Source organism: Plecotus auritus, assembly GCF_963455305.1.
Source record: "Plecotus auritus genome assembly, chromosome: 1".
Classification (NCBI taxonomy): Eukaryota; Metazoa; Chordata; class Mammalia; order Chiroptera; family Vespertilionidae; genus Plecotus; species Plecotus auritus.
In genome coordinates, this window is record NC_137770.1 from 28,002,509 (window position 1) to 28,030,295 (window position 27,787).

Genomic DNA, 27,787 nt, shown 5'->3' on the forward strand with positions numbered 1-27,787 from the left:
TTCCTTTCCTTCCCTTCCCTTCCCTTCCCTTCCCTTCCCTTCCCTTCCCTTCCCTTCCCTTCCCTTCCCTTCCCTTCCCTTCCCTTCCCTTCCCTTCTCTCTCTCTCTCTCTCTCTCTCTCTAGCTATTTCTTTATGTCCTGCAAGCTAAGAATTATTTTACATGTTTAAATGTCTGGAAAAAATCAAAAGGAGAATAATACCTCATGAAAAATTATATGAAATTGAACTCTGTCCATAAAGTTGTTTTGGAACATAGCCACGCCCACTCGTTTATATTGTTTACATTATGTTGTTAGAGCATAGTTGTTTTTATATGGCAGAATTGAGTAGTAGTGACATAGACCATATCACTCACAAAGGCTGAACTTTATACTACCTGGCCCTTTACAGAAAGAATTTAGATTTTAACCAACCCCTGGTTTAGTGTAAAAGGCAGGCTACAGAATCACCCTATTTGCATAATCACCCTATACATTTTAATTGAGGAAGAAAATACCCTAAAATAGAAGTTATCCCTGGGTGCTAAGGTTATGTGCAATTTGAATTTTTTCACCAAAATGTTAAATATAAAAGTATAAAAAATATTAACAACAATAGGAAAATAAAATAGTAAATATTTGTCCCAGCCTACAGTGGGTCGGACACTTTTAACTGCTGACATGCTTAATTTCACCTAATCCCCTTCCTACCCCTATGCATAAGTCTCTCTGCCCTACAGATGAGGAAAGGAAGACTCAGAGTTTAAGTAACTTGCCCAAGGTCACACCACGAGGTAGAAGCAATTTGTACATTTATGGTGGAAACACGTAAACAAAAGGGAGCAGGTTGAAAACAGAAATTGGTTTAGGAAGAGTGTTTTGTTTAAATGCATAGGAGACCAATCATAACAGATTCTGAGGAACTTAGAGATGCTTAGGGTACCCTCACGTCTAGTCTACCTCAAGAATGAGATATAATGTATTTGGAAGTACCTGAAAAATGGCAGAGCACTCTACCAACGAAGGCTGTGTATTCAGAAACCTGTCAAGGCACAACCTGCCAACTTCCCAAGACTGCCCATCAAATCCTTCTGGAATCGGAAACCACATAAATGTCAAGAATAGAGGACTGATCGACTAAACTATGGTGCTTCCACACAATGGAAGCTAAGCAGCAGTGAAAGAACCAGGCGAGAATCATACTGTTGCTGCTCGTGTTGGCATTACGATCTCGAGACTGCTCTGTGGTAAAACAGGATAAAGCTAATGAGCAATTACATAAAGTATGAATGCTATCATCCATGGCACCCTTGAGAGCCAGGATTCTCAGGGTAGAGAAAGGAGGCACAGATGTAAGAAAGAAGAGGTTAACTAAAATTCCCTGTCATTTTCATTTTGAATAGAAGGTATCAGTGTGAACACAGGATGTATTTTTGTCACAAACAACCACTGTGTATTTCCTAGCTCTACCCACGGAAGAGGCCCAAAAGCGACGATCAGCTCAGGAACAATGAGCATCCCCAAGTGCTCAGGTTATGGTCCCTAAAGACCACTTCCTTCTAAGAGAAACCAGGAATCCTTGGAGGAATGGCTGGTTCCAGGTCTGGGGCAGCCCTGGAGTATCTTCGCTTTCTTGTTATTTGGATGATATCAGACTACTGGGGTCATGAGAAGGAGCCAACTGGCCAGAGATGGCACAATTCAACCATCTATAACAACAAACAAAATGGATTAAAACACATCAACTGTGTTTAAATCTACAATTTTATAAGGATAACTAAAAACCACACCAAGAAATCCTAATTGGCCACCACTGGACAATGATAGTAAACCATTATTTTGATAACTGGCAAGTAAAAGGAAAGAATCAAACATTTATCTTTTCTTTCCTATATTACTGGGTAATCAAATAATAGGGGTATTTGACTATTTGTATTTCAGCTAATAAGAGAAGAAAGAATGATAGGATTAGGACACTACCATTTTAAAACCTCTCATTAACTAGTGGGGATAACAATAAACACCAGTGGCTGCTAATACCACAAAAAGATAGCCAACTAGACATTATATTCTCACAAAAGAGCACAGTACAACCTAAGAAGGAGCGTTGCCCACAAAAATCAAATGTAAATATGATTAAAAATCCAAATCAAACAACCAATTCATAGGAAATACAGATGGTAGAAGAACACGCTAAATAGCACCACAGAGCTGCAATCAGAAAAACCCATACTGTGCGAATCTCTACAGGACAAAGAATCCAATTTCGTCATCAAACACATTTTGAGGCAGCAGGGAGAGGAGGGGGATGCAGAAGAAACCTATAGACTGGGGCACGTAGAAGACAGGCCACATAATTTACTGGGATGTGTGGCCCTTGTTTGGATTCTGATTTTAAATGGGGGTTAAGAAAAGGCACTTATGGAACTATTAGAAATGGGAACACTTGCCTGACGCTTGATGATACTAAGAGATTATTGCTAACTTGTTGAGATGTGATAATGGTATTGTGGTACACGGAAGGGTCAGTTTCTCTTAGGGATACATACCTAAGTATTTACAATAAAATTATATTATGTCCTGGTTTATATATATGTGAATACATATATATTTAAATTTGCTTTAAAATAACCCAGTGGTGGGTGAAAAAAGCAAGGGGGAACACAGATAGAATGAGGTCAGTCTTATATTGATGCTGAGGCTGGAAGAGGGTCCATAAAGATTTGTTGCTCTGCTCTTCCCACGTTCCAACATTTACAAGTTTCATCATAAAACATTCAAATAAATCCTTCCTAATGTCATGCTCAGAGAGATAATACCAAGGCTTAGTGCATCATAGTTCTGACCAGTATCCCTTCCCTAATATTTCAGGAATAATGAAAGGTTGAGCTTTGTGCTTTTGCTTTTAAAGGGGGTGGGGGGGGTGGTCTCCATCCCTCTCCTCATCAGGATAGGTCAGTATGTGCTTAGGAGCCTACATACGTACACATACAAAAATCTATCTGAAAAAAAAAAAGATTTCTCATGACAAATATTTTGCTTTGAAGCTGCAAAGGGTATGAGGGACTGGGGACTTCATGCAAAGACAATGAACTCCACAGAACAAAATCTCCCTGGCACAAGCATTCACTGGAGTTCATGACCAGGGAGAAAGAAAAAACGTGTTGAGGTTGGTGGGTGTTTCCATTCTGAAGTTCTAAGCAAACGACAAGGCAAATTTGGATGACCAGGGCCACTGGTTGTGTTTTCATGCCATTATTCGCATCGGTGCCCCTGAGCTTCCTAAATTTGATAATACAGTAATGCCATGGAGGGGACACATTCCAAGACCCTAGTGGATGTCTGAAACTGTGGATAGTAAGAAATTCCAGTCCACTTCTTCAGCTCTGTTGGAAATATGGCGCAGCTTCTTTGCCTTTAGACGCCGGTCCCTGGTAATTTTTGTCTTTTTCAGTCCAAACCTATTCCTAACTTTGTGAGCCCATCCCTTACTTGCAGCAAATGGCTCCGTATCACTTGTTTCAGGGGGTCCCTTGCAGAAATATTTGTACAGACTCACGCTTTATGATGCAACACGTTGCCATCAACACGCTTTCTGTTCATGTCTTCCACCCACAAACTTGATGCCTGTTCCATCTCAACTAAGCACTTACCACGCATTTTGCAGCTTGAGGTGCGACAGCAAAATGAACATGAATTTCTTTTTCCTTCACAATTTCACGGATAGAAGTTCCATTCTTACCTTAGATCTTAGCAACTTCAGCATACTATGTTTTTTCCTTTCCTTTCTTTTCTTTATTAAGTGGAGAACTTTTACCTTTTCACTTAAAGGAAGCACTTGGCAATTTCTCTGTGGCAAGTCTGAATTGCCAACATCACTACTGCTACACTTTGGGGCCATTATTAAGTAAAATAAGGGTGATTTGAACAGAAGCTCTGTGATAACAGGCAAGTTGACCTGATAACTGAGGACAGCTACTCAGTGACTAATGAATGGGGAATCTCTAATGTGTGCACATGCTGAACAAAGGGATGAATCCCTTCATGGATGGGACGGAGCAGGATGGCGTGAGATTTCATCTTGTTTCTCAGAACGGCGCACAATTGAAAACGTATGAGTTGATTTCTGGAATTTTCTGTTTAATATTTTAGGACCATGGTTGACTGCAGGTAACTGAAACTGCGGAAGGGAAGCTGCGGATCTGGGGGTGCTACTGTCTGTGGTTACTATTTGGGGAGCACCTCTCTATTCCAGGCCCTGTGCAACGTGATAAGATACCACAAAGAACGACAAAAAGGCCCTGCCCTCCAGGAGATGACAGGCTAGTGGGGGAAAATGACAAGTAATTTCACCAAAGGGTGAGGTGCAGTAGGGGGCCAGGAAGCCCAGGGGGGCTCCTACCCCTGAACCCCTGTACATTAGGGCACAGATGGTGGCGAGGCTGGGAAGGAAACAGAAGCCACAGATGCCATCCCAAACTGCCAGGGAGGCTGGGCGGCGCCGTGTCTAACAATAAGCATCAAGTCAGTTTCTTATTTCCTGGCCCCTAATTTTGTTTCCTCCTTCCTTCCTACACCCAGTGACAGGGCCAAGGTTTTATCCCTCAACTCTCTTCACTTCGCTCACCTGCGGATCCCACAGAGATTTGGAGCCTTTGTCCTCCTACAGACATCAGAGATGGCCCTCACCCCCCGCCCCTTACCTGCGGTTTTACTTTCTGCAATTGTGTTACCTGTGGTCAACTGTGGGCTGGACATATTCAATGGGAAATTCCAGAAATAAACAGTCCTAAGTGTTGCATTGTCACTGTCCTGAGCAGCGTGATGAAGTTTTACTTTGTCCGGCTCCATTCCACTGGGGACGTGAATCCCCACGCTGCCCGGCATCTCCACGCTGTGGACGTTCCCCGCCTGTAGGCACTTAGTAGCCGTCTCCAGTTATTCAATAGACTGTTCTGGTGTCGAAGTGCTCGTGTTCAGGCCACCCTCCTTTTACTTAATAATGGCCTGAAAGCGAAAGAGTGGGGATGCCGGCAACTCGGATGTGCCAAAGAGAAGCCGCAAAGTGCTTCCTTTCAGTGAAAAGGTGAAAATTCTCACCTTAAAGGGAAAGGAAAAAGGTTGCTATCCTGAGGTTGCTAAGATCTATCATGAAATTGTGAAAAAGGAGAAAGAAATTCATGCTTGTTTTGCTGTTACACCTCAAACTATGAAATGCACAGCCACAGTGCGTAATAGGTGCTCCGTCAGATGGGAAAGGCGTTATTTTTGTGAATGGAAGACATGAACAGAAAGCATGTTTTAGTTGATGACAGGTGTTGAGCCTAAGTAAAGATCTGAGCAAGGAATTCTCTCAAACGAGTGTCACCAAGCCATTTACTGCAATGGGATGGTGACACACATTTAGTAATAGGTTGGACTAAAAACTATAAACATTACTGGAGAGAGAGAGAGAGAGAGAGAGAGAGAGAGAGAGAGAGAGAGAGAGAAAGAGAGAGAACACATTCACATACCTTTTAGTATAGTATATTATTAGAATTGTCCTATTATTAATTACTAGAGGCCTGGTGCACGAATTTGTGCATGGGTGGGGTCCACCCAGCCTACCCTGATGGGGGCCGATCGGGTCAGCTGGTGGCAGGGTGGGGGGGGCCGCAGGAGGTTGGCTGCTGGCCCTGCCCCTGATCATGGCCAGATGGGGGCTGGGCCTGTGGGGGGCGGCAATTGTGGGAGGTCAGCTGCCTGGCCCTGCTCCTGATCAGTGTGTCTGGGGGGCCAATTGGGGATGGCCAGGGAGAGGGGCCACAGGTAGTTGTGGGGGGCTGACTGGGGCCCCAATTGAGCCAGGTGGCCTCCCCAGTGTGCTTCATAGTGGCCGGTCATTCCAGTTGTTCCAGTTGTTGCGGTTGCTTGGCTTTTATATACATACTAGAGGCCCAGTGCACAAGTTCATGCATGGGTGGGGTCCCTCTGGGTGGCCTGCAGGGACTGGGACAAAACCCACAGTCCAACACCACCTGCAGCTCCTTCCTGTGGCTCCCACTCTTTCCAGCCCCATTGTGCCTGCTGCAGGCTTGCACCCAATCAGTCCTGATGGGGAGAGACTGGCGCTGCCACAGTAGCACTTGCCAGCCATGAGCTCTGCGTCTGATGCCCTCCCAATGGGAGTGGCCTGCAGGATTGGGCTGAAACCAGCTCTCCTACCTCTTCTGAGGGGTCCCAGATTGCGAGAGGGCACAGGCCAGGGTCCCAGATTGCGAGAGTCACAGGCCAGGCTGAGGGACCCCACCAGTGCACGATTGGGCCGGGGAGGGACCGTGGGAGGGCTCCAGGGTGTGTCTGGCCTATCTCACTCAGTTCCGATCGGCCAGACCCCAGCAGCAAGCTAACCTACGGGTCAGAGCATCTGCACCCTGGTGGTCAGTGCACGTCACAGGGACTGGTCGACCAGTTGACTGTCTGCCCCTTGGTGGTAAGTACACATCATAGTGAGTGGTTGAGCAGCTTTAGCATATCATTAGCATATTACGCTTTGATTGGTTGTTCAGTTGTTCTGCTGTTTGGTCTATTTGCATATTACCCTTTTGTTATATAGGATAGATTGTTGTTAATCTCTTACTGTGTCTAACTTATAAGTTGGACTTTATCATAGGCATTTATATATAGGAAAAAGCACAGGATTTGTTACCATCTGCGGTTTCAGGCATCCACTGGGGATCTTGGAACATACCCCCTGAGAATAAGGGGGGGACTCCTGTAGTTGGAGATCACTCAGGGTGCAGTGTAGGGTGGTTAGGAGTGTGGGCTTCATGGTTAGATGTGGGCTTGACCATGGCCCTGTCAGCTCACTCTACCCACTTTGATGATGTTGTGTTATGGATTCTACTACTGACTTACTATGGGACTTCAGATTTTGTAAAACACCGAGAATTCCCTGGAAAATATAATGCATATACAGTAGGTCCTCAGGTTACGTTGGAGATCCGTTCCTACGGCGCGATGTAAAGTGATTTTTGCCATAAGTTGGAACCCACCTACATAAGCACCTACGTCACTCACATGGAGCACATACACAGCAGTAATGAAGTAAAACAGTAAAAAAAAATTTAAAAGAAAGATAATTCCTGACCTTTACTTGTGGTAAATAAATAATAAAAAACATAAAGCACATATGTACATATGTTGAAATGACGGAACTTTTTTTTCATAAATACTGTAAATGGGAGATGGCGACGTAACCACGAAACGATGTACGGCGAGTCCGGCGTAACCCGAGGACTGCCTGTAACTGTAAATTTCTGTTTCTAGGTAGTAATAATGTAATGCATCTATGAAAACTATCCTCCTGGAATTTCACTGTGCACCTACCTGGGATGGTTTCCACTGATGGCCTCATAAATAATAAAACCTGGAATTCGAACTAAACACAGGCCTGGAACTCGTGTTAAAGGGTGGGGTGGTAGAGAGGACGAATGAACACCTCTGGATAGAACCATATGAATAGATAAGCAAACCTGGGCATCTTCATATGTGTATCTCCCTCCATCTTTGACGTTTTGACTGGTTATCTCATAGCTGTGAGAATCCAGGTTGATTGCACTTGGGGCCCCGGGAGACAGAAACTCTTGCCAGATTTCTTCCACCCTCTTGGCCACATCCTGTAGGGGTTGTTTCTTGAGGTCTTGGACAGCCAACCAGAACCTGAAGCAGAAGTAGAGAGACAGTCAGTTCCAGGGGGCTTAGCATCTGGGCTCTGTTGGACGTGGCGCTAGCACTGACATCCATGAGACTCATTCTGCTGCACCCTCCACTCTTCCTCGCGGCCACTGCCCAGGTAACAAAGGTCGTAGGGACTGCTCTGAACATACAGATGGTGCTCTGCTATTGTGGAGAAGCGAAAAGAAGTACAGGTTAGAAGGTCGTTGTGCTCTGGTTACCAAGGAGAGATTTCTCTCCTTCCACATCACAGTTTCCCAACCACAGCGCTGTTGCCTTTTAGAGCAGGATAATTCCTGATTGTGAGGCCTGCCCTGTGCACTGTAGGATGGTTAGCAGCAACCTTGGCCTCTACCCACCAGGTGCCAGTGGCAACCCCTCCCCAAGATGTAACAACTAAAAATGTTTCCAGACATTACCACATGTCCCCTGGGAGGTGAAGTCACCCCTGGCTGGGAACCACTGTTCTACATAGATGCCAGGACACAGACAAAAGTGAGTTCCTTTGTCACATCTGGTTGGGATCCATTAGTAGACTCATCAAAATGAAGAAAAGATCATAGAAACAGATAGAATCTTGGAATTATAAAGAATATCGGAGCTGGTAGACAAGCTCTTCCTGTTACAGATGAGTTGATTCCCAGCATGGTGTGAGCATATAGTAGACGCTCAGTAAAGGGCCGCGGATGGAGGACAAGCTCATTTGGAACAAAGCGGAAGGGGCATACATGGGGAATCTCTGCCGGAAGACTCTCCCTGGTCACTTTCATATCACCTCTCATAAACCCCTCAGTGTCAGTGTGGCAGCGGCCACTGGGGGAGCTGGGTGTGAGCTCTTCGCTGCTGAGAGCAGCAGCAACCAGAGCCAAAGCCTGGGCAATAGCTCCCGGGGTCCTGAGATGGTTTCTAAGGCAGCCCTAGGGAGGGCTTTCCCCCGGGCTCAGGTGGGGGTGGCACACTTGATGTCCTGTGAACAAGGCCAGTTTCCACATCAATGCAACCTGAGGACAGGCCCCCGGCCATGTGACTCCCACAGCCACAGGCATCACACACAGTCGAGCCAACGAAAGGGCAGGGACAAGAGTACTGAAACACAACATGGTGGAAAATGCATTCAATCTGTCATCGAATTTCACTCAAAGTAAGATGTACTTGTTGTTTTTTAAAAGGTTAAGCGTGTTTTTCTGTTGCTGTTCACAGATGCCTTTGCAGCCAAGTGTGTGGCCCAAAGGCACCACTTAGTGGCCAACTGCGGTAATGCAGCTCCATTTCCACAAGGCGAGAAGGCAGGTGTGCGCGTTAGTTCCGTTATTACATAGAAATCTTCTCCCATTTGCTGTTTGGGATTCTAATAATCTCCGTGAGGAAACCCTCATGGTTCCCTTGGTGACTCTGAAGAGGATGAGTGAAAGGCAGGGAAGGAGACTTATGACTTCGCTCAATCGAAAGATGAGGAAGCACAGTTCTGTCCCCATCCCGGCTATGCTGCTGTCTTAGAATTGTATCTTTCCAGGTGTCTCTTTCCTCACTTGCAAAATGGGTGCAAAATGGATGGAGAAATCTGTGACACGTGTTTGAAGAACTTCCCATCCAGGTGTAAGTCTGAAATGTGGTCAGGTCCTGTGGGGGGGAGCCATGGAGGGGTCAGTTTGGTGGTTACAGGGTCAACACTGGCCAGCATGATCCCTCAAATTTCACCTTTCTTCTCCAGTGACCTGGGCAGAAGCTGCCTGGGGCTCATGTTGTCACCTGCCCATCAACACCAGCCTCTTTCTTCCTGCCGCTGGTCTTTGGAGCACATGCCTTCTGACTGCCAGGTGAGAGGAGAATGGGGGTGGTTCTCTAACCAGAGTCCAGGGCAGAGGTGGGTGGGGTGGAAAGGAGCTGTAACCCTGCTCAGCTGTGCAGGTGGGCCCTAGAAACCCATCTAGGGAGTGGGTCTCCTCCTTCCCCCGGCCACCCCCCAAGTGCCTTAGGTCTCCCTGTCCCACCCCTGGGCCTGCCGTAAATAAAGGAGGTGACCGAGTGCATAAAGGTGAAATGGCCATTGGGTGATGACAGCACAGTCTTTCTCCACCTGGAGGGGAGTGTTTGATGAGCAGGTAGAGCACAGGGATCCAGCTCTAAAGCAGCAGCTGCTGTTGGATTTTCAAAGGACTGGAGGGCGGGGAGGGCGAACAGGCAACTCAGCAAGGACCAAGTGAGTCCTCTGCAGGCACGTGCTGGGCAGATGGGAGAAGGGCCTCTCTCAGTGAGTTGCCTTTGGGACGAGTTCCTGGGCTGGAGGCCACTTCTCTGGACCAGTGTCCTTCAGAGCCTACCAGACCTCCATCTCTCACACAGATGGACGCTACTGGGCGATTTCCCGCTCCCTCAGTCAATGGCTCCCATCTGCCATCTCCTGCCCCCTTCTCTAGGCTGCTCTGAGGGGAGCCATTGAGCCCTCCGGGAAGGCCCTGAGGACCCAGCACTTCAGAGCTTTGCAGGCGCCGTGGTTCCTGAGGCCTAAGTCCCTTTTGCAGGACGATTTAGGCACCACGTTAATGCACATCACCCAGAGGGTCTGGAGCTGATGTAAATGGAAATTTCAGAATCAAATGCAATAAACTTTTACATTAAAAATGAAAGGATTCCCATTGTCAGGTAAAAATAAGGATTAAAAAATAGTACAAGAAGAAACAACAAGCATGGAGGAGGAGGGGCCAGAAAGAGAGGAGGAGGGTGAGGAGGGAGAGGAGGGGGAGGAGGAAGAAGAGATGGAGGGAGGAGAAAGAATAGGTTTAGGGGGAGAAGGGGGAGGAGAGGCAAGAGAGGGAGGAGGGGAAGTGGGGGGAAAAGGGGGAGGAGGTGGAACAAGAAGAGGAAAAGAATGAGGAGAGGAGGAGGGAAGAGGAGGAGAGGAAGAAGAGGAGGAGGAAGAAGAGGAGGAGGGAAGAGGAGGAGAGGAAGAAGAGGAGGAGGAAGAAGAGGAGGAGAGGAAGAGGAAGAGAATCCGGGGGGGGGGAGGAGTCGGGGGATGACATCCCTAGGCAGCCGTTTCCTCTCCCTCACACATGGAGACCCTCTGGGACTTCCGTCTGCCTTGGAGATGACCTGCCTTACCCCTCTCAGGTGACGGCAAAAATGCTGCCACAGCAGCATCCTGACACCCCATGTGTGTTTGCCAGCACCGGCTCTGAAGAAGCATTGTGTCAATTTGGAATTCAGAGCAGGCTTTGGTTTCAATTTGCCATCTGCAAGCCCACGGCTGAGCTGGAGCTCTGAGCCGGCTGCCCAGCCAGTGTCCTCGGAAGAGCCCAGCAGCTCCCTAGGCACATGGGCTGCAGCTGGGAGGCCCACGGAGGCTGCGCAGCTTCTGCTCTTATCAAAAGCCTGCAGGTACCGCTGCTCCTCCAGGGCGCCAGCGGGAGGCGGCTGCCAGCTGTGGCATCCAATCCTGCACTGAGCCCGTGGCGGGCAGCAGAAGGGCTGGCAGGACTGGTGTCAGGGAGGCCACCTGTCCTGCCTGGCCCGATCCTCAGAGCGCAGGCAGGCAGCCTGTGTGCCCGCGTGTGACCTGTGCCCATGGCTGAGGAATGCGGGCAGGCGGACATGGGGCTCTGGGGGCAGGCGGCCTGGGCTCATACACCACGGGGCTGAGCGGCAGCCTGGACCTGCCCAGTCTGGGGCTGGCTCCCTCAGGACCTGGATGCTGATGGCAACGGCTTTTCTCCTCGTGGCTGGAACAAGAAAAACCATTCTCCTTCCTGCCAGGGGCTCTGGGCAGCCCCAGTTCCTAGCTTACACAGCTTTTCACAAACTAGGATGTTCATGGGTTAGAAAAACCCAGTTCAGTTGGTTTGCAGAGAAAAGCAAACTCCACGCAAAGGCAGGGCTTCTGTGCCCTCTGCTGGCCGGAGACTCAGGAACAAGGGTCCAACTTGACTTCGGCTCTGCTTGGGCGGGAACCACCTGGTGCCAACATCGGGGAGGCCCCGGCACACCCCCCAGAAGCCGAGTTATGTTCACCAGGCAGTGGCTGAGCTGCCACAGATTGTCACCTCTGTCCCGATTAATCATGTGTTTGGTTAGCGGTGAGTCCCACTGGGCCTGGTGAACCTTTCGAGGTCTTTCCAGGACTTGGGGCCGCCATCGGAGCTGGGGGGCTCTCGACACAAACCTGGCAACTCCCCCGCGCTCTGTTTAATTGCTTCTCCCCTCAGCTGACACCGTGTGGAACCAGGATAATCAATCTGCAGCTCAGAAGAGCAACCCCGCTCTCTCCGGAGGCGGCACAGCTCATAAAAAATGTACGGGGGACGCTCTCTGCTGCGGGTTTTGATTGTTAACTCCTGCCCTGCCGTGTGGCAGAAGGTGTGGCGCCAGGGAGGACAAAGGTTTGTGCAGGGAAGATGGAGAGGGGACAAAGGCTCCTGTCATCACTCTGGGAAAACACAGAGAAGGGAGAAGGGTGGCCTCAGCTAACTCCCAGGAAGTCCCTCAGCACTGGGGGGGTGGGGGGCCCACCTGGTGGAGGAGAGGCCACCTGGCTTCCAAAGGCCCCAACCAAACAGCTGTGTCCAGGGCCCACCCAGTCCAAACGTAGCCTGAGCTCAGCTCCGGGTGCCACCGGGAGTGTGCTGTCACATGCGCTGTCTGAGCAAAATGTGCTGGCCACCCCTGCAGGCCCTGAGCTATGCCCTCCCTCCCTCCCAGCTCACCCCCAACTTACACTGTATTATCACAGACATCTTTCCTTAAAGGATCAGGTGACCCTTAAAGGACTGTGTGACAGCAATACTTGTAGCTCTTTGGAGTCCTCTGTTCTGCATTCTGAAGCTCTGGTGTAAATTCAGCGCTCAGGCTCCTTCACGGGCACCCGGGCTGCTGTGCAAAGATGTTGTGATCCCGATGCCCCTTTCCCTGGAGAGATGCCGGGGAGCACAGGAAGCCAGGCTGAGGGGCCCTTTGCAACGCGTCCAGTTGCATTCTGGTCCGTCTCGCTCTTTTCCTCCCATGCTCCAATGCCAGTTGCCTGGGATCCTGACCGATCCTGGGGAGCAGGGCCGACCTGGCATGGCCAGCACAGCGGATGGGCAGATCTCCGAGCAGCTCCGGGGGCTGCCATTCTCACGGCCCAAGCGGAGGTGCACCCCGGCCAGGGCTAAACCGATTCAGCACCCAGTCCTCAGGACCGGGGTCAGGGCAGGTGCTAAGCCAACACAAGGGCAGGGGGGAAACTGCCTGGCGATGAGTGACTGACAAGTCCTCAAGTTGTGTGATTGAAAACTGAGCTTCGCTCCACATATCCAATTATGCTGAATATCATAAAAGTGGAATTCGGACCTCCGGAGAGGATTTAGAAGCTTTTGGCCCATGCTGTTTATCTCTGGCTATTCTATATTTTCTTTGTCCTCTCCCTCGACAGGGATCAGAGGGGCCCCTCCCTAAGTCTGGATTTATGCATTCATTGGAGATCAGTCACCAGCACGCTCCCGCATGCTCGCACACACTCTCTCCCCAGGCGGAGTGCAGCCCTCCTGGCGCGGGAGGAAGCTGCTGGCAGAGGCGCAGAGGTAACGGCAGGCGGACGCGCTGAACATCTGCCAGGCACACACTCCTCTACGCACTCCGGGCCTGCAACATGATGCATTGGGAAACTAGCCGAACTGTTAGGCGGGTGTGGCCACACTCGGCATGGACAAAGCGGTGCTGAGCCACAGACCTCATGCTCCTGGGCCCCGCACAATAACCACAACCTCGTGGCCATTCTTCAAAGTCTCTGTAACGGTGCAGGTGGCAGAGGGTCGTAGGGCCCCTCATGGGCCGAGAAATAGTCAGGTAAAGGAGGCCTCTGGACCACTCTATCTTGAGGACCCAGGGGGGACAGCATGAGAAGGGGAGACAGAAAGGACTTCAGGGGCAACTCATGGGGACCCAGCTGGGGTTGGAATCTGGGGCTGAAGTGGCCACACAGAGCAGCTGCCTGGATGCCTCATGCTGGCCATAGAGGGCATGGCTTTCCACACAGGATCTTCATCCCAGCACATAAGTTGACCCCACCCCACATAAGTTTCAAAAGTCCAGTCTTCCATTACAAGCACCTGATTTGGAACTGAAGCAAAGCTCTAAGACGCATTCCGTGCAATGCCTCAGCAAGGAAGGAACTCGTGTCATCCTCAACCTTATCTGGTTTACAACAGGCACATGGCTGCCTTGAGAGGCATCGAGACATACAGTTAATTGCCATCTACAAGTCCTCCCAAGTCTTTATGGATCAGAGGGTCATCAGCTTAGAGTTCTCTCTCTTCCTTTTTCATCTGTCGGTATCTTACTCGTCAACTCTGGCTTACATTCATCCCTCCCTTTCAAAACACTTCTAACATGGTTCTTAGAGTTTACACTTGTTTATATTCATTTAATGATGTCAGAGTTTTCCGTGTCTGTTCCTCAGCAACCTACAAAGGTTGTTGCAGGCGAAGATCATGCATCTTGACTTCCCGGCTTCCCGTGGCAAACATTCGTGGGGCTTGCTATGGAGGAGGTGTGTGGTGAATCTAATTTGGTTGATGTATGGGACTGATATGGTCTCTCACTCCAAATAAATCGTAGGCGCTTTGCACATTAACACTGCGGTGGACAGATTTTTACCCACAGTACATGCTCTGACTTTTCAAAGTTCAAAAACCTTTTTAAAGTTAAAGCCACTCTTTGAAACAAGGCCATTGGAAGATGGGAATTAACCTTCCTATAAAGGAGAACCTGGCACCAAGAAAAACAATTTCCATCTTCCCACTGAGACGTCACCAGATGGCTAAGACCACTAATGGGTCTTAGATAAGTTACATATTCCGTAGGTATGTGCTTCTACATCGAATACAACGAAAACCTGAATAAAACACAAGTTCTCAAGTTTTTATAACCATGAGTCCCTTCCTTTTTAATGCACCCCCTTCCCTTCCTCTCTCAGTGGACCTCACCTTTTGAAAGCCTTACATTTTCTACTGAGTAGTAGTGATGAATACATTAATATATTTTCCCTTATCTTGATGCGTCATAGTCCAATAGTCACAATGAGATGTTCCACTCACATCGGGTGACCAGGATAACCACACGAGTTGATAGACGTCCCCCAAAAGAAAAGCTCATGTGCTAATGAGTTTTTGCAGTTACGTCTGCAGTTAATGAGTGATATTTACTTTTGCTTTTTGAAATGCTGAAACAAGATTGATGTTTCTATCTCTCTCTCTCCCTTTTTCTTCTGGTTGGCCTGTCAATATCCTGTCAGGATCCCAGACTTGGGGAATTCAGAGAGGGTGTCTGCACTGTCTTTCCTCTGAAACTCCCTGGCTCTGTGGTTTTACTTTATTTTTTTAAAATATATTTTTATTGGTTTTAGAGAGGAGGGAAGAGGGAGAGAGAGATAGAAACATCAATGATGAGAGAGAATCATTGATTGGCTGCCTCCTGCACACCCCCCACTGGGGATCGAGCCCACAACCGGGGCATGTGCCCTGATGGGAATTGAACCGTGTCCTCCTAGTTCATAGGTCGACACTCAACCACTGAGCCATGCCAACTGGGCTGGCTTTGTGGTTTTAGGTAAATGGTGGTGTCATCAAATCCATTTGACTATTTACTTGTTGTTGGAGACATGTTTCCAATAACTTGAGGAAATGCCACCTGGACTTGAAGAACAATAAATGCTGGTGTTGTAGGTGCTAATATGTGGTGACAGCCGATCTACATACAGTTTGCTTGTCTCCATTTCAACCTTTGCCAGATCAGCTGGAATTTGTGTTTGAACCTTAACATTTTATTGAAACAGGGAGGCAGAAAGAGAGGCTGATTATGCAGATTCCTTCACACACACTCTGCACACAGCTCAACCTTTGAGAGATTTACCTGAGGTTTTCTGAACTGAATTCCGACTCCAGGAAGCGTAGAAACTGGTCCCTTCCCACCTGGTCCTTCAACATCTCGTCGAAAGAGAAGCCCCATCTCTTTACTCGCTGCTGGCTGGGCTCTTTGCTTTTGCGGGGAAACAAAGGTTTAAAAAGTGATCAATATCAGGTAAAAATCTGTGTCACATTCTCTCCAGCAAGTCAAATCTATTTTGCTGCTGTACGCCAAAGGGAAATTTCACAAATTTAAGTGACAGTACAAACTCTAAATGTAGACTTCTGTACACCAACATCAGCCAGTGGTAAAGTCTCTTTAAGGAAGGCATTTAGGGTAGGTCCGTGTTCGGCAAACTGCGGCTCCCGAGCCACATGCGGCTCTTTGGCCCCTTGAGTGTGGCTCTTCCACAAAATACCACGGCCTGGGCGAGTCTATTTTGAAGAAGTGGCGTTAGAAGAAGTTTAAGTTTAAAAAATTTGGCTCTCAAAAGAAATTTCAATCATTGTACTGTTGATATTTGGCTCTGTTGACTAATGAGTTTGCCGACCACTGGGGTAGGTTCACCAGGAGGCATGCCGACTGGCTCCTATCCACAGGAGATACAACCCCACTGATTCAGCTTCCCCGGACATTCCTGTCAGTGATTGGCCCAACTCTTGACTCCATCATTTTTTTTTTTTTTAATAACTGAGGATGCCTTGTGAATCCAACCATTCATCAGAGACAGTGTCCCCACCTCTCAACCCCTTCCTCAACCCACTGGGGAGAAACAGAGCCCTGTTTAGTCCAAGTGATGTGTCATTGGTCAGAAATGAAACAACTCATTTAGGATAAAACATGCTCACTTATTCAGAAGCAGAATGCTGTGTTCATTTATCAATTTAACAACCACCTGCTCAGTGCTTATGATGTTCTAGGAATTTCACGTCTGTTAACTCACTGAACCCTTACAACTACTCTGTAAAGCACGACTGGCATTACCCCATTTGACAGATAGGGAAACTGAGGCCTCATCATAATTTGCCCAAGGACACTAAGGGAGTCAAGCCTCAAGTCCAGACAGTGCGGCTCCAGAGTGCAGCTCCTAACTCTGCTGTGGGTGTCACCTCCACGTGACCCTCCTCAGACCCATGTGGGGTAGGCGGGGAGGTTTGGAGGGGGAAAGATGCAGGTCTTATTCTTTTGGTTTTGAAAGATGCAAATATTTCCTTCAATTCTGTCTTTCCATTTACACCTCATTTGCTGTATTTATTCCCCTGACCCTTTAAGAAGCAGCAGAGTCCTAGTTCACAAGTCACATGCTGGAATCTCCTACTCAAAGAGTGGTCTATGGACCTGTGGGGAATGTCACCCCATCTCAGACTCGTGGAATCAGAATCCGCAGGGTAATAAGATCCCTGGAGATCTAGGTGCACATTAAACTCTGCGAGGCATTGGTCTAGCAATACTTATTTTTCCTCTTTTAAAAAATTGACATTTGCTTTTCATTATTTCTAACAGACATTAAGTAAATAAAATCATTTCCTTGTGTTATGGAGCTGACATAGTCTCAATATTTATTTTAGAAAATTACACGTAGTAAAGGAGAACAAAAGCATGTCTGTTGAAAGGTTTGGAACAACAAGTAGCCCTAGACCAGCACTGCCAGTCGAACCTTCCGTGATGATGGAAATATGCTACGTCTGCGCTCTCCGGTACGTAGCCACTAGCCACACGTGGTTCTTGAGAACTTGGGTAGTGTGACCAAGAAACTGAATATTTAATTTTAAATAATTAAAGTTTAAATTGAAGTGGCCCCATGTGGCTAGTGGCTACTGTATTGGAAAGCACAGCTCTGGACGTATGCGATTCAAGCCCAACCCTTCGTTTCTGCACCACTGGACATAACCCGCAGCAGCAGCAGGACCGTCTAAGGCTGCGATTATGTGCTTGGGCTCGGGAGGCCCTTGTGCACAGCTCTGTATCTCCAGGCTTAGCCCAGCGGCGTCAGAGGAGGAGACTAAGTCCACCAGGTGACCCAATGGGGAATTCCATGAAAGATCTCTTCCAGTGTGCCAGGTTGGGCTTTCTAGAACAAGCCAAGAAGACAGGTCCTGGGTTCTCTCAAACTCAAGCCACAGAACCGATCCCACTCAACACAGTTCCAGGAGACAAAAAGTACTGCTTTTAAAGAAATCTCCCCTGCCCGGCCGGTGTAGCTCAGTGGTTAAGTGTCGACCTGTGAACCAGGAAGTCATGGTTTAATTCCTGGTCAAGGCACATACCTGGGTTGTGGGCTCGATCCCCAGTGCAGGGCATGCAAGAGGCAGCCGATCAATGATTCTCTCTCATCATTGATGTTTTAATCTCTCCCTTTCCCTTCATCTCTGAAATCGATTAAAAAATATATTGAAAAAAAGATCCCCCCAGGGTTGAGGCTAGCAGCCAATGTAAGCCCCACAGAGCAGCAGGATATTGTCTCTTTCTGCCAGGGTCATGCTGTTGCCTGGGATGGGCTCAAGCACCTGCTCTTTGCCTGCCAAGGTCGCAGGGCTCTGCAGGGATGGTGCTGGTGGCTCTCTCAGTGTCTGTAGTGATTGCCTCTTGGACGTATTCCCACCACCTGTGCCTCTACTTTCTGGTACCCAATCTAAGAGTCCTCACTCCATCAGGTTCATTGGTGGTGGCAGGGGTGGGAGAAAGGCCATTTTGGGGGTGGGCCAGAAAGCTTGGGATGTCATGCTAGATGGAGATTCAGAGGCCTAGGACAGAGGTTGGGATGTCCAGAAAGCTGTAAAGTCAGCTTTCAGCAGAAACAAAGACGTCTGGAGAGACAGGATACCCTCGTGTGGTAGTTTCCTAGGGCTGTTGTAACTAAGGACCAACGACCTGGCTTTAGAGAGGAGAAAGTTATTCTCTCACAGTTCTGGAGGCTAGAAGTCTGAATCAAGGTGTTGGCAGGGCCATGCTTTCTCTGGAGGCTGTTAGCTTCTGGTGTGGCCAGCAATACGTGGCATCCTGGACTTGCACATACATCACTCCGTCTCTGCCCCCATCCTCATGTGGTGTCCTCCCTGTGCACCTGTGTCTCTGTTTGCTCTTCTTACAAAGACAGCAGTCATATTGGAGCAGGAGCCTACCCTATTCCAGTGTGGCCTCATCTTCACTGCTTGCATGACAACAGCCCTATTTTCTAACAAAGTCATATTCGGAGGTTCTGGGAAGGACATGAATTTTTGGGGTGACACTATTCAGCCTAGAACATCAACTATCCATTATTCACAATCAATCCTTTTTCTATACCTGGATGCTAGTCCATCTGGCCATTGGAATCTATTCCATTAAAAGCTTTTGGGATAAAACTTCTCTATATGTGTGTTGCTGGCATTACTTGAGTATTTCCAAACATCTTCCCCTTTAAGGTTCAAGATCAGATCTGAACGTGTTGCTACTACTGAATGGTCTCTGTGGTTATAAAATAATTCTGAACATTATTCCCAGGTGACTGGTACAATGACTCTTCCTTGGCCCAATTCAAACAAATAATCTCTGGAACTCACAGCCCCTTTTATTTCCATCCATTGTGTAGAAATGCTTCCTTATGCAATGTTTTTATTATGGTTCTGTATCATCATTTAGCTGTTTAAGGGTTTATGTTCAGCTGTCGCACGAGCCCTTTGAGGGCAGAAACCATGTGTCGTGTGCCTTTGATTCACTACAGTGCTTTTTACACAGCAAGTCCAACACTGGGAAGAAATCAGTAAGATGATATGTGTAGTGACGTGGGTGATGTGACCTCATCCTGAAGGCATTTTCTACTTGCTACCTAGACATCTTTTTCTAGCTCTTCCTTGTTCTCCATGCCCCCTGATCTCCCCAAATTCCTGATTCCCACTGAGGAGTTCAAACCAACACATAGCAAAGACAGGTGGCTCTCCAAAGGACTCCGGCTCTCATTTCCGCTGATCTACCAACTCAGAATGTAGCACGTAGTAGGTTTGCAAAATAAATTTGTTGCATGAAACTAAGAAAAAAAAAAAGGCTTATATTACTGGTCATCTCTAGCCTTTGTTTCATGGATGGGAACCATGGACGGGCTGAAGTGGGATGTTGGCCCTGATCCCTAATTGTGCTCTTCCAAAGACTGGTCCCCAGCCACTGCCAGCACTAGAGTGGCTGGGGATGTCCAGTGGGGAGAAGAAACAGGCCTCCACAGCCTCTCTTCACGTTCACATGTATCTCAATAACCTGATTCTGCTTGGAGGTGGACAGAACGCTGTAGGTGTTAGGTTAGGCATCGAGATTAGAGTAGAAGCCTGAACAATAAGAGCAGAATCAGAGCACTAGTTGTAGGGGCAGGTGGCACCCACCTGAGGACAGAGTTCGGATAGGCTGGAATAAACCAACAGGTCAGGTGGCCACCATTTCCCCAAACTGTCAAATGCTTCTTTGTTGACTTTCAAGAAAGGAGGAGGAAATCCCAGGGTTATTATTGGGAACTAAGTTCATGTACTCATCTCGCCTCCTTTCCCAAATAACCAATAAAGTGACCAAAGAAATAGTCACTGCTCCACCAAACCTATACTTTTGAATGCCTACTGTCTGCCCGATCTGGGTCTAGGTGCTAAAATAATTTTAAGCCCTAAAGTCCTATTTAGAAAGAGAATGGGGGCAGGGGGAATAATGTCATATGGAATGACTGGGAGGAAGGGGTGGCTACTCTAAATGGAGTGGTCACAGAAGACCTTTCTGAGGAAGGGACACCAATGCTGAGTGAGACTCTGTGAACTGCACCAGGAATTTTCAAATTGTTCTGTGCCTCAGTATTGCCTAGAAAGCTTGCTGAAAACAGACCCCCAGCACATCTGTATTTTTAATGGGCATCCTGGGTGATTCTAATGTACCTTGTATTTTGAGAACTAGTGACCCACACAATTGCTGAGGGAGCCCTCACCAGCTACTGACATAGTCCATCTGAACCAGGGCTGCACGTTAGAATCACTTGGGGGGATGTAAAACAAAAACAAAAACCAATGTCTCATTTCCAGAAATTCTGAGTTAATTGGTCTGGGAAGGAAAGTAGGCATTGGCATGTAAAAAAAAAAAAATGCTCCAGGTGATTCTAATTTATGGCCCAAACTGAAAGCTAAGTCCTTCAGTCTCCCAAATTGCTGGGTACGTGCAAAGACTTATGTGCTCTGAACAGGGATCGGAGTGATGAAACATTGACTGGAAACAGCACTTCTCCAATCAACGACCCCTGTGAAACAGGCTAAGCTGCAGAAATTGAGGAGAAATATGAAAAAACAAACAAACCCAAAAACATATCCTACCCTCAGGGGATTTCATGAGGGGAAACACCACCAATAGAACAGAGCAGGCTACTAAGAAAAGGGAGCCCAAGAAATGTTAGGAATTCCCAGAAATGAAAAGAGCAGGATTGTCATCACCCCTCCCAACACTCAGTAGGAAAAGAAAAACTCACGAAAGTATGAAATCACAGAGTGGACATCATTGAAAACAAAATGTGACTCTGAAGAGTAAGTCAAGGAATTCTATCCTTGAATAGAGAATAACAAGGGTAATAGAAGAAAGATAAGAGTGGCTGTTCCATCGAGAGGCCCAGAATTCCTACAAAAGGACTTCCTGAAAAGAGAGGACAGAGTGGAAAGAAGAGTAGCAGTGATTTAAAAAATGGAAAAAAGAACACAGTAACCTGTTAAAAAGATTTAAGTTCTTGGATAAGATTAAAAGGAACAGTCTAGGGCATGTTTATTTATTTAAAAGGCAGGTCCAAAGAACTTCAAATGTATTTATGTTCTAACAACTTAGTAGCTATTGAAAGTACATATAAATTGAAAGAACAATGAATATATTTGCTTCATTCTTATATAAACACATGTGCGCCGTTGAGCACTGCACATCTTCTCAAACTTTGGAGTCAGATTGGACCCCGCCACCCTCATTTCCTGTTCCATGTTGATTTTTGTATAGCGCTTGCTTTTTATTGCAGCCAACTGCTCTGAAAACCCAGATTTGCAAACCCTCTAGGGAATGGAATGGGCTCTAATGTTGAAAACAGTGAACAACTTTAACAACCTTAACTAATAGTTGATGCAGCATCTGACATATGTCACACGTCATTTCGTTTCCCGCAGGGGCTCAGGGTACACTGATGCAGTTTGGGAACCACGGCATTAGACAATAAACAAAGTTCTTTCTAGAAAATGACTCTGGGTTGGAGGAAGAGAGATTTTCTTCATTGTGTATGTCTGACTAGTTTAAACATCTATATATATAAAAGGCTAATATGCAAAGTGTCCCCTTGGGAGTTCAACCTGGAGAATGGGTGTTCAACTGCTTGCTATGATGTGCACTGTTCACCAGGGTGTGGTGTGGAACATGGCAGGTGACCAGTGGCAGAGGCGGGGCACTGAGGGAGTGAGAGAAGGAAGAGGCAGGAAGGCAGGGAACCTGATTGACCCTGATCACTGGCCAGGCCTAGGGACCCTACCTGTGCATGAATTTCATGCACCGGGCTTCTAGTTTTATAATAAACACCTATGACTCCTATTACTTTTTATAAGTTTTTTCCATTTTAAGAAAAGGATCCAGAAAAAGAACAAGAGTGGAAGCGAGCCGAAACCGGTTTGGCTCAGTGGATAGAGCGTCGGCCTGCGGACTGAAGGTCCCGGGTTCGATTCCGGTCAAGGGCATGTACCTTGGTTGCGGGCACATCCCCAGTGGGAGGTGTGCAGGAGGCAGCTGATCGATGTTTCTAGCTCTCTATCCCTCTCCCTTCCTCTCTGTAAAATATCAATAAAATATATTTAAAAAAAAAAAAGAGTGGAAGCGAATGACAGAGATATAAAGAAATGAGGAACAGGGGCTGAGGGTGCCCAGGCACCCACACCAGATCTGTCCAGGACTCTCCTTTTGCAACTGTGGACATGGGCCAAGTCCCTCTGGGCTTTGGCTCCTCAGCCATTAAGCAAACACACTAGCTTCCCTCAGGAGTGAGAAGCTACTGGATGGAGTCACTCCTGTCAGGTACTCCACAGGAACAATGATGAAAACCACAGCTTGAAGCCCTCTGCCTGGGGTCCAATCCTCACTCTGCCACCTACTTGCTGTGTGACCTTGAGCAAGTTCACTAACTCCTCTGTGCCTCAGTTTCCTCATCTGTTCAATGGTGAAAATAGTAATGTTTACTTGTGGGATTCCATGTAAGACACTTAGTATACTATTACTGTTGCTGCTGTCTAATTTATATATGTATATAAATTGGCCAACAAATTATTTTCCTCTGGCATGGTCAGAGAGAGGTCAGAGGGAAGGCACAAAGGATCCATGTACAAGCCAAGCTATAAGGAGGGAGAAACCATGAGTAAGCAGAACTTGGTGGTGAGGTTACTTGAGGTTTCTGTTCAAGTGATAAATCTCACAATCTCATACATTTTCCCACATCTCTCTCACTCTCAAACATTAAAACTTTTTTTTTTTTTTTTTTTTTTTACCTCATCTCTATGTCCCATAAAGTGACATCGTCACTGATCCAGGGATTGGACGGCTCGGCTGGTGTTATCATAGGATCGTATTCCACATACTGCTCCGTGTAAGTAATTAAGCTGCAGGAGGGAAGCAGAACAGAGAACACCATTGAGTTCCTGTAAAAACTTTTATTCTGTTTTACACAAACATTCTATCAGTCACAATATAATTCCAAGTTAAAGGGAAAAAATTACCACCACTCCCACTTTTGACAAATTGAGCTGTTTTCCTTCACCCTCCTGTGCTGCGGAGCTAAGGAGCATATTACTTTTTTCAAGTGTCCCTGCAAATCACTAAAACATTCAGCTATCATTTTCCCATATCTTAAACACCCCAGATACTCAATCCGTTGTCTCCCTGTCCCCAGAGTTTTGAGTCCTCTTGCTCCAACCTGGACTGTTTGCTCTGTAGGTTCGATGCAAAATCATCATCCTGCGGCCTCCTTCACTTTTGTGTTGAAGCCCTTGTTTCCTGGGTTCCATGTCTGTCTGCTGGTTCTACTCCCTGGTTGTATGGAAGCACCTCCTTTTGCTTTATCTCGATACTTGACTGATAGCGCTGGACATGGAGCCCAGAGTTAAAAATATTTTCTTTCAGAATTCTGAAGGCTTTGCTCACATTTTTATTTATTTGTTTTGGCGTTCAGTGCTACTATTGAGAAGTCTGGATCCATGTGGATTCTGAACAGTTTCCTTTTCTCTCTGGAAACTTAGGATCTTCTCTTTATTGCTGTAGTCCTCTGAAATTTCACCATGGTCCTTGCTGGCTGTTTTTGTTCACTGTGCTGGGTACAATGTATAATATATTTCCCATAAGTATTATTTTTTGCTAATGTCATACCATTTATTTTTCTGTTCTATATTTCTTTAAAAACTTTTTTTTTTTTTAAGAAAGAGGAAGGGAGAGGGATATAGAGATAGAAACACTGATGAGAGGAATATTCTCAATCGGCTGCCTCCTGCACACCCCCTACTGGGGACTGAGTACACGACCCAGGCATGTGCCCTGACCAGGGAATTGAACCAGCAACCTCTTGGTTCATGGGTGGTTACTCACACTGGCTGGGCTGTATAATTCTTTTTAGTTAAATGTTGGACATTTGAATTAATTGATAATCTAATTTTCCCTCCCATTTTTCATTTCTTTTTGTCTTTTTGTTTGACAAAAAACCTGATGTAGTTCCAATTTTTTCCTTTCTTTATTTTAATTTGAGCTACCATTTTCTTAAGTTTTCAGAGTTCACTCTTGTTTATCTGGTTCTTCTTTTATGGGTGGAATATCTTCCCATATGTCTGAGGATATTAATTCTATATTTTTATTTTCAGTTTCTTGAATAGTTTTTGGTTCCTCCGGGTCCCTTTTTTGTTTGGTTCCTCCGGGTCCTTCTCACATAGGGGTTTTTCTTGAGCATCTGGCAAACCTCTGGACATCCATTTGTCCTTAAGTGTGAGGTACTTGAAACCTGCTTGGAGGCTCAGTGTGTATTTGGACAGGACCTGCCGACTGATGGGCTTCATGCTTGGGTCACTGGGCAGCTTGCCAGTCTTTTCACTAGAGCTCCAATGAGGGATCTGGCACCTGTCTTCTGGGGACATCCATTTTTCTCTAGAACAGGGGTAGGCAAACTTTTTCTGGAAGACCCTGATAATAAATATTTTAGGCTTTGTGGGGCAGATGGTGTCTGCTGCAACAACTACTCAGCTCTTTTTGTAGCCATTTTTTTTTTAAGAGCGAGAAAGGGAGAGGAGAGAGACACACACACACACATTGATGTGACTAAAATGTTGATCTGCTGCCTCCTGGGCATGTGCCCTGCCAGGGAATCAAACCGGCAAACTTTCGGTGCACAGGACGATGCTCAATCAATTGAGCCACACTGGCTGGACAACAATTCTTGAATGAATGCATATGGCTCTTTTCCAATGAAACTGTATTTGCAAAACCAGGGAGTGGAGTGGAATTGGCCTACAGGTTGTAGTTTGCCAGTCTCTTGACTGTGGGCATATACATCTGGCTCCTGGAGGGCTAAGAGCAGGACAGGGGAGGGTTTGAGGGTCTCATAGGCCAGTATGTAGATCTTTATTAATTCTCCTGTTTTCTGCTGGCCCTCTATGATGTGATGTGACTTTTGAGCTGATGTGGCTCAGTTTCTCCAAAGAATAAACTGCCTATCCCCTGTGGTGGTAGTTATTGGGGAAAGATGGTCTCCCAGTGGGGCAGGGATCTAGCAATCCAAAGGCTCCAGAGAAAGGCTTTACCCATCCTGATCCGTCAGCCTCCCACCTCATTCTTGCTTTCCATTGTCCTTGTGCCTTTAAGAGCCAAGGCCACATTCTGCTGGGCAAACTGGCTCACTTTGTTGTAAAACTCACACCCCTAACACATAGGTTATAATGGTCTTCACTTGGTCCCCGTACATTTTAAAAATTAAATTTAGAAATATTTCAGGCATACAGAAAGTCATAAAAGTAAAGGTAAAAAAACAAAAGGTAAAAATGTCACCTTTCAACTCATCACCCAATTAAAGAAGTAAAACGTTACAAATAGAGGAAGAGTCCCGAGGTTATTAATGCTCCCCAATTCCTTAGATTTTTAATCTTCAACAAATTGGCTGAAACCATTAATTCAATGATTTGTTGACTTTGAGTTCATGCCATTTTCATTCATTGATATGTTGCTTTTGGGGAGGGAGAGAAGAGAAACATATGTCCACAAGATTGTCTTGAGTGAATTTATTATGATTTATATAATAATTTCCTTTACAGTAGACAAAGATTTTTAATTTCTTTAGTATACATAGTGCTGTAGCAGCACACCATTGTTCACAGTGGGTTTTCCATCTTCTGGGTTATTGAGAATTGACATTCACCAGTAGAATTATTTGTGCCAAAAGGTATGGATCTTTTTATGCTTATTGATCCACGTAGGGGGAAAAACACTTTTCCTAAGCCCTGCCAACTCGAGTGCTATGTTTCCTCTGCAATGGGCAATTCAGTGAGGGATGGCTTGAAGTGATTAGTCAAGGGTAAAGGAGGCATGGGTGTAAAGCATCATGGAAGAGTGACCATCATTCCTATTTTTTAAAAAATATATTTTTATTGATTTTAGAGAAGGGAGAGGGAGAGAGAGATAGAAACACCAATGATGAGAGAATCATTGGTTGGCTACCTCCTGCACGCCCCCCAGTGGGGATTGAGCCCGAACCTGGGCATGTGCCCTTGACCTGAATCAAACCTGGGACCCTTTAGTCCACAGGCCGACGCCTCTATCCACTGAGCCAAACAGGCTAGGGCCATCATTCCTATCTTAGAAACATAATGAAATTGCACTGAAACACCCATTAGAAAATCAGGGCCTCTGAATGGGAAGGAGCCTGGGAACCTCATGTGGAAAGGGGTGAACAGGAGTGTATGTTAGCACCCCCTTCGCTATGTGCAGTTTCTGAATGAGGATGCACAAACAGAAACTGGACAGGAAGAGGGTTCAAGTAGAAAGGGAAGTGAAAAGCAGAGCAGCATCGCAGAGAGAGAAGAAGAAAGCATCAATTCATTCATCTAATGTGTTTTTCAAGGTGCAGGAGGTGGGGAGGGGAGAGACTATACAGAGAGAACTCCTTAATTGCAGGTCACTCTGAGAAAATATAATCAATAGGGAATCTCAGAATGAGTGGAGTGGAGGGATGTGAAGGTGAATTTAGCCCCTGGGAAAGGAGAGCGTATGCCAGGCCAGGCACTGTAGCCCTTCTAGGTCATGATCTGAATACAACCACCTGACTGTAACGTTACCTCTCACTTTTCCTTTCCTGACACCTAAGATGGGCTGGAAGCAAAGAGAAGCAAGGACCCCACAGTGTCTGGAATCACATAAAAGCAAAGTTGTAATGACCTCTTTGGCTCCTTTTTTTCCTCCCCCAAAACTATCATTAGACATTAAGTTCACAGGTTGGCATCACTCTAGCAAGTTTTTAATAGACCCTTAGGGCATGCAGTCCCTTGCTATCTTATCTCATTTTATTAATTACACTTTGCGATTACAGAGGGTCAGGAGGCAGAGGAAGAACCAGCATCCAATTTCAGGGAACAGTAGCCATCTGGAGATGGGCAAGATAATGATAAAAAATCATTCAGCAGTGGCTGCCATGCACAAATGGCTCCAGGGTAGGGCAAGAACGAGCCAAGCCCAAGAGTGGATCTACAAGGACACAGCCTGATCTGTCCGCGTGTGGCAGCATGGTGTGACTCCTGCAGTGACCTGCTCGGTGCCCTGAGACGTGGGGAGAAGCCTTTGGGGACACCCAGCAAAACACAGAGACTTTCCAGAATATTTGGAAATAAAATGTAGATTACTGCATTCCCAAAGTTGGTTTGTTGAGTGCTATAAGGCTTAGGTGAATACAAAAGGGGCCTCTTGAGGACTCTGAAGAAGAGTAAGACTTCCTTTACTTGGCAACTTAAATTGTTGAGAGAACATAGGCGGGATAAGTGACCAGAAGGGCCTCTTTCTACAAGGAAATAAACTCTATGCCTCGAGGCTTCGGAAGAGCACACCTCTCAGAGAAGAGTCTTGCATCAGGATCAAGGCTAAGGAACTTGGTTATTTGATTTCCTTAGTGTGGTAGATCAATATGAAAAAATGAAATCTGTTTCCCTAACCCTTGAATCTGGTCTGGGCTTGGGACTT

General features: G+C 46.6%; 1 protein-coding gene across 12 annotated transcripts in view; it reads right to left on the bottom strand.

Moving 5' to 3' along the window:
• Positions 1-27,787, bottom strand: part of RGS6 (regulator of G protein signaling 6) — a 495,409-nt gene that overhangs the window by 41,726 nt on the left and 425,896 nt on the right. For all 12 annotated transcript variants that reach the window (XM_080664882.1, XM_080664872.1, XM_080664873.1 and 9 more), the window contains exons 13-15: positions 23,074-23,184; positions 15,581-15,706; positions 7,495-7,681 (exon numbers count right to left, since the gene is read on the bottom strand). In XM_080664882.1, coding sequence (XP_080521008.1) covers positions 7,495-7,681; positions 15,581-15,706; positions 23,074-23,184 — 424 coding nt within the window. The remainder of the gene's footprint in view (positions 1-7,494; positions 7,682-15,580; positions 15,707-23,073; positions 23,185-27,787) is intronic.